Source organism: Momordica charantia, assembly GCF_013281855.1.
Source record: "Momordica charantia cultivar OHB3-1 chromosome 6 unlocalized genomic scaffold, Mcharantia_2.0 BLBB01000006.1, whole genome shotgun sequence".
Taxonomy (NCBI): Eukaryota; Viridiplantae; Streptophyta; class Magnoliopsida; order Cucurbitales; family Cucurbitaceae; genus Momordica; species Momordica charantia.
This window is the reverse complement of record NW_028275164.1, coordinates 3,528,796-3,536,190: the sequence shown is the minus strand read 5'-3', so window position 1 is coordinate 3,536,190 and position 7,395 is coordinate 3,528,796. Positions and strand designations below refer to the sequence as shown.

The 7,395-nt window shown below is 34.2% G+C and overlaps 1 protein-coding gene across 2 annotated transcripts; it reads left to right on the top strand.

Annotated features, from left to right (window-relative positions):
* On the top strand, positions 1-4,906 carry LOC111007382 (replication protein A 32 kDa subunit A). Of its 2 annotated transcripts, XR_015791853.1 has the most exons (11): positions 1-224; positions 694-804; positions 930-1,027; positions 1,123-1,164; positions 2,403-2,480; positions 2,812-2,890; positions 3,003-3,092; positions 3,165-3,247; positions 3,878-3,892; positions 4,041-4,106; positions 4,528-4,557. XR_015791853.1 is itself a non-coding variant. In XM_022279733.2 (10 exons), exons 1-10 carry the CDS (start codon positions 120-122, stop codon positions 4,610-4,612), a joined length of 837 nt encoding a protein of 278 aa, XP_022135425.1. In that variant the 5' UTR covers positions 3-119; the 3' UTR covers positions 4,613-4,906. The 2 variants fall into 2 exon arrangements, 1 of the variants encoding a protein (XP_022135425.1); XM_022279733.2 differs by lacking the exon at positions 3,878-3,892 and having other exon boundaries at positions 3-224; positions 4,528-4,906.
* The last annotated feature ends 2,489 nt before the right edge of the window (positions 4,907-7,395 follow it).

Here is a 7,395-nt window from a genome sequence, read left to right as displayed (position 1 = left end):
GAAATGGCGGGAGGGAAGCTGAACTGGTATTTCTAGGTTTTAACAGAAGAAAATTTCATTCCGAAGACTGCACTTCAGTTCGCTCTCGATCAGTCATTTGATGCTCTTATAGTGGAAGAATGATGTATGGAAGTCAATTCGATGGCAACGCTGCCTTCTCCGGTGGCGGATTCATGCCATCTCAGACCACCCAGGCCCCTGATCATTCCTTATCTCCGGCGAAAGTACGTTCTGTTTCGAGATATAGTATTAGCTCTCTTTCAGCTTCCTTTTAATTGCGTATAGATTCATAATTTCCGCTATTTGTATTTATCACATACGTTTGATGTATTTTCTGACCGAATTCGTCACAGTGGTTTGAAATGATTCAAACTTTTATAGTTAATTTGGTGGATAATGGATATATTATTTGGATTTGATGTTTGGTTCATATAATTGAAGTATGTTTGGTATGATGGTATTTTTGCCCTTACGTTTTCCGCGGACGATAGTTCCTTCTCCTTGCGGTTGCCGGAAAAATTAAGTTTGTATTTGTATGTCTTCGTCTATTGGAAAAATACGAAAGGACCTTCATGCCTTTTATGTCGTGAGTTATTTAACACTTGGTTTCACATGTTTTCACCTTTTGTATCTCCTTTAGAAAGCGTGTTCTCGACATAATGAGGCCTTATATTTTTCGTGTCTGATTTGCAGAATAGAGATGTCCAAGCGTTGCTTCCATTAACGGTGAAGCAGATAAATGATGCATTCCTGTCTAATGATGATAAATCAAGCTTTGTCATTAATGGTGTTGATGTTAATAATGTTAGTTATTGATACTCGTATTTTTTTAGTTATTATTTTCTTATAAATTTTATAAATTTGTTGAGTTGCTTGTTATTGATACTCGTGTTAATAATGTTAGTTATTGATACTCCTATTTTTTTCAGGTTAAGCTTGTAGGGATGGTGAGCAATAGAGCAGGAAGAATTACTGATGTGACTTTTGCACTGGACGATGGCACAGGACGGATTGACTGTAGCAAATGGTTTGATTTTCTCACTCTCTCCCCCTTCTAAGATGAGAAAGAAGTTGAGCTTTTGTTCCCTTGTTAATATAGATTTTGTTTCGATGTATTCATAGGGTCAATGAAGCAGCAGATTCAAATGAAGTTGAGGGAATATTGTAATGTTCCTTTTACCCTGTCTCAATAACATTTAAAATATTCCCCCAATATTATAATGTCCTTTGTGCCATTATAATTTAAAGTTTTCATAATTGGGTTTTCATTCCTTCATTTCCTAGAATATGTCGGTAATTCGGATGGAACTTTGAAACTTGACATGTTCTGTGTGCCATAGCATGTTGTAGACATGGAGGTTGATGAGTGTTCTATGGTTTTAAGCTTTCTTTTACAGTTTTACTCATTTGGGGAATTCTATTATTTACTCATAGTGAAATGAGATCCTCTCTGTCGGGTGAAAAAATTGCAAACTAGCTGTTTTGGTTTAAGCTATAGCTGAACACAGTGATTCTGCATACATAACAGGATTCAAGAAATATGATTATTGTAGCTAAAGTACACATTCACTCTGTAACGTGTATAGAGCTTTACGAGCATGCCTGTGAGGCTATGACTAAACCAGCAGTCTTATTTTTAATATATATATGTAATTCATTGTTCTGTCTTATACCATAGATGTTTTCTTTTTTTCCTCTAGCCATGCTATGATTAAGTCTAATTTGCTTTTTCCAGCAAAGTGAACTACAAACCTGTAGTCCATGCTGCTGTAGAGTATACCAATGCCTCATATTTGTCTCAATTCTATTGACATGGCGAGTTTTGATGGAAAATGGAGTGTACCTGTTTTCTTTTTTGATCAGATACCCATTGTATATCACAATTTAAACAAATTATTCATAATGAGGACTTGATCATAATAAGAACTTGATCATAATAAGAACTTGATCATAATAAGAACTTGATCATCTAGTGTTATTGAACAGGTATATGTAAATTGTTGGATTGAACCTGTTATACTTGTATGTATCTAGCATTTTATGGACCCTATTTTCCCCTCGTTTTACTCTCTCCAAATGTGAACTTGCAGTTCAGTTGACCAATATTAGACTAACGAGACATTTTGTGTATCATACATGAACCTCGCACATAAAGAATGAGAGATTGCTGGAATCATGTTCACGTCCGTAAGATATCCATCAAGTTGCAAATGTTGCAATTATTGTACATTGAAATATCTCTTGTGGTTCTTCTGGATTATAGCCAGTGTGTGACTTGAATTAAGATCTCGAGGGTTTTGGATCATTTGGGATAACTATTTGTACTAAGTGATGCATTGAGTCATCTCTCATAATCTAGACCTATTTATCTCTATCATTTAAATAAAATCCTCATGCTGCAGGGATGGCATGTATGTTCGGGTCCATGGCCACTTGAAAAGCTTTCAGGGTAAAACAACTTTAAATGTCTTTTCTATCAGGTACAAGTATACCTTTCCCTTGGATTTTTTGGAGGATGGTTTTGTTACTCCTGATGAAACTCTAACTGCATCAATGCACTTCCTGAATTATACTGAATTTGAGTTTATGGTTATATTTTTTGAAATTGAGTTATGGTGAGCCACATTGTTAACTAACAATTTAATTATGATTTTCTGTTACTGAAAGTTTGATTATTTGTAACTAAATCATTCGTGAGCAGTTCTTTTCTACCTCAAAATTTCCCTGTGGTGCTTGTTCTCTGTTACTTGTGTACTTGATATCTATAACGTTGCTGCATTGGAGTTTTGACATACAATATTTGGCTTGCAGGTCTGTTACCGACTATAATGAGATCACAAGTCACTTCATAGAATGCATATATGTTCATTTCTACAACACCAGGTTACGGGTATTGATCAAGCTCTTTCAAAATTTACTCGATGTTTTGATTAAGTGTGAAGTAATATTTGATTGTCATACTATGCTTCTCTTTTTGGATTATGTCTAATTTGTGTTGATAGAAACAACATAGTAGTATGACTACTCGGCCACAAATGACAAATTTATCTAATTCGCCTATGAAAGGATATCAAGCTGCCTCTTCAAATCAAGTAAGACCCTGTCGCAATTCACATTTCATAAGCTATCGCTTGTATATGCATCCTTCTGATGATCTTTTTCAGTACTCTGGTCAAGTAGGAGGTGGTGATCGTTGGAAAAGCCTTGAGCAGATGGTCTTAGATTTTTTGCAACTTCCTTCATGCGAGTGAGTGCCTTTTTCACGTTTCATACTTCCCATTTGTATTTCCATGCTTGTTTGTCTTGAACTTGTTATCTTGTCAGATCAGATGTTGTTATAAGAGAAATCATTTTATAAGTTTTTTGGTTTTCGTGACCTTGATCAATGCCTGTGTCTTTCTTTCTTTCTCCCTTCCCTTTTTTTTCCCTTAGTGAAACTTGATCTCTATAGCTTGGTAAACATTTATTATTAGGGTAGTTGAATTGCTGAAGCACCAATAGAAAAAGTTTGTCCCAAGATGGGATTTATTGAGAGAATGTGTGGTCCCGATCTACTTAATTTGTTTTTTGCTTTTTCAGGAGTATAGGGGCTGGATATCTAACTAAGTATTTAATGGTGTACAGAATTAAAAATATTTGACTCACTACAAGCAACCATCTATAGTGAAAAGCTTTATATTTTGAATGATGCATGAGTTATGTTCGATTGACAAGAGAATATTTTGTCAATATGGACTCTCAATATATTAAGCAAGGGTTACAATGATTTGACCATTATTTAGTTTATTTATTATGTTTCCTTTGTGCTTGGGTTCATTTTGTGCGTGTGTTTCCTTTGGAGCAAAATAAATGACATGAAATGTTATTTACCAAGCAGCTGACATGATATAAGGTATGGCTGATCCATATTTTCGAAGTATAGCCTCTTTCTGAATTTTACTACTGTTCTGTGCTCCTTCACTATTTTCTTCCCCGGCTCATCTATTTCTTAGGTTCAATTTAACCTTAGGACTTATGCATTCACTTTTCTTTTGTTTCAGTACTGAGAGGGGGGCACACCGTGATGTCATTGCACAAAATCTCAATGTTCCAATGGAAAAGCTCATGTATTACTCTCTTCCTTTCGCTTTTACTTGACAGAAGCACTTTGATAGGTCTCAGGTGACCTATCTCTAAGATTCAATAACAAGAGAAAGATAAACAGCAAAGACAATTCCCTACCACTTAAAAAGGCCAGGCACTCTCCTCTTAGAACAAGTCTAAGCCTAACAAAATACCAGCCTAAGAAAATAGAAACTTCCATGCCCAACCTTTCAAAGGACCCCTCCCCAGAACGGTCTATGGCCGTACCAACCTTTTACAAAAATGGGGGCCCCACTCTCACCCTGCACTCCCATGTCTAACTAATTTCTGTCTGACTCATTTTCTTTCATGCGTATGTGAAGTGTACGGGTTCTTTGCCTCTGTCACCCTTGTCTTGCAAGTATAGGTTTAACTAAATATACCGTTTTGGTTGTTATTTTGCAGCCCAGCAATGAAAAATCTTGAAGAGGAAGGCCTAATCTACTCAACAACTGATGATTACCACTTCAAATCAACTGCCAATGGTTGACGTCTCTATTATGTTTGTAACTAATGAATTCAAGGCAAGTTTAATTCCTGCCGTCCTTTTCATATGGTTTAAGTTGGGAAAATCTTTGTAGTCAAAATATGATCCGTCTGTTTTAGCCTTTACTATGTGACCTGCCAAGCGAACAGAGGAAAAAAAGGAGAGAACAAATGGTCCCACGGCTATGGCTTGTTAAAACTATTATAATGACATTTGTTTCTATTGTGCAACATTTTTTAAACGAACTAATATAATGCTCAGCACAGATGCAGCCTACAGAGGTGATTTTGGCTGATTCTCAGGATCTTATGGTATGTTCTTTCTAATCCACAAAAAACTGTAGCTTACTTTTGTTTTGGGGATGTTAGAAGCTAAAGCCTTGTTTATTTTTACATGCATTACCGACCAACTCAAAACTTCAACCAAAATCTTTTATCTTTTGTGCCTTCAAAAACTGTCTCTGCTGAATCTTAGATATTATTTTTTGGTAGGGTTTAAAATATGGGTTCTTTACTTTGAAAAACATGGAATCCTATAACAAATTAGCAGGAAGTTGATCTTTTTAATTTACCTCAAGATATAATATATGAATCAGAAAAGTTAAAAAGAGTTTATCAACAACCTACCCCCATAAAATGTAATCACAAGTAACTTTAATCAGTTGATTTAGAATAAAAATCATTCAACGAGGCCCCGCCCCACATTGCTAAGAAGCTGTATGTAGGGGAAAAGAAAAATCTAAAGTAAGAAACCAAAGATTCAGATAATGATTTATATTCTTTACAAAAACATGGAATAAAATACATTAAAAAGGCATGTGAAAATGGATCATAAACAAATAGGAAGCCAGTAACGTGAGGAATCATTCCATCCACAAAATCCCCATAACTTTGTATACTTATTTTGACCGTAAGACATTATCATCCCAAGTTCCCATTATCTTCCCCTTATCTCTCTGAAATTTAGTTTCAGGTTCACATTACTAATAATGAAAAGGGGAATCAGAAAGCAAATTCAAACAAAGCCCCGCCGAATTCTCTGCCAATGCCCTTTTTCTATTCTCTTTTGGTACACACAAAAAGACAGCCTCTCCATTTAAAGCCCCTTCGCCCGATTTGATATGTTCATAATTCATACTATATTATATTGAATTGATGCTTTAAATTAAAGGGATTCTCTTCTCATCCAAATTCACTCTTTAATCCTTTCATGCATCTTTCTTCTTTTAGACTACCATTCTGTACTGAATAATTCAGTTTTGCCTCCACGTTTCACATCTCACTTGTTCTTTTTTACTTTAAAAAACCATCACCTCCATCTATTTTTCATGCTCCATTTATTGGACTCATATTCTTTAAAAAATGAACCATGTCGGCCAATATTGTATATTCTTGTTATAGTATTCTTTACCTGTTATATGTATTATATTTTTAAAATTTCCTCTGTTAATGTAACGTAATTTTGTGATATTTCGGACTAGGTGTACAAAATAGACTTCTACTTAGCACAGGTATGGTATGGCTTTTGAAATTGGGTATCCTCCTTAGAGCATGATCATATCATTTTAAGCCTTATTATAATGGTTTATTTCAGAATAAGCTGCTTGGTGCTATTACAACTAGCGATTGTTGAATTAAACCAGTAAAATCAATGATTTTAGATAAATGATGGATATTTCTCTTTTCATTTAATTTAATCACATCTGGCATTTTTTTGGCCGTTTTGAGATTGTCTAATAATATCTCTTAATGTGTAAGGACTAAAGAATAGATTATCTTTAAGTTATTCAATAAATTCGTCTCGACTTTTGTCTGTCAACCAGAACCTAAGACGTCATGTATGAGATAATATAAATTGGAGCAATCTAGACGTCAATATATGACGTTAAAGAATACCTTTAGTTTCTTAAATTTATTCTCACTTATAATTTAAAATGTTATATTTTAATCATCAAGTTATCCCAACTATGTACTAGAAAAAAAAAAGCTTTCCCAGTGATAAATTGATGTAATGTAACTTTATTGTTAAATATTTTATAGATAATAATTTATTATTATTATCATTTTGTTTAACAGGTAAGTAATGTTATCACGAATTGAACTACATTCTTATGTCTTCTGCTCCTAAAAGAAGGTAGATATTTTAAATACTACGGAAAGCATCACATTCTTTTTGGGAAGGAAGAAACAGTTCTTAAATATTTACAAATCAACATTTATCTTCGCATTAACTACCAATAAAAATTTGATATTTTTCAATTTAAAAATATATATATCTTTTCTGCATTTTTTAACCATCAAGTGTGGACCTAAATCCAAATTGTAAAGAAGAAAATATACAGGGCACTGATAGCGGCAGGGGCAGCACACAAGCCCTACCCTCAACAAAGATACTGATTGCATGCAATTTCTGACATCCTTCAACTCGAGGACGACACGTGTCGAAATATTAAAACATTATTGGGTAAAATAATGTACACGTGTCCACAGGGTAACATGCAGTCATGTGGATGCCATTACCAGACGACATCCATCCATCTCCCGATCCACTTGCAGTTCTCTGCCCCTCCTCCCTTTTTTTCTCTCTTTATTTCTTTACTAACTAAATTCTTATCAATCTTCTATTTTATTCATTGCAAAATTTGTTCCAAAAATCAAATTATGTTGTATAATTTAACATATTACTATTTTCTATGACCTCCTTCACGTTCTTTTTTTAAAATTTAAATAACCATGTCATTGTTGTTGATTTAATATATTTATTGTTAATGTCTTGATCGATTTTTT

What these genes read in the sequence shown, in the direction of transcription:
- LOC111007382 (XM_022279733.2), top strand. Translation starts at nt 120, where the DNA reads ATGATGTATGGAAGTCAATTCGATGGCAACGCTGCCTTCTCCGGTGGC. An exon ending in CGGATTGACTGTAGCAAATG is followed by an intron (nt 1,028 to 1,122) that starts GTTTGATTTTCT and finishes ATGTATTCATAG; the next exon opens with GGTCAATGAAGCAGCAGATT. An exon ending in TTAAATGTCTTTTCTATCAG is followed by an intron (nt 2,481 to 2,811) that starts GTACAAGTATAC and finishes TTTGGCTTGCAG; the next exon opens with GTCTGTTACCGACTATAATG.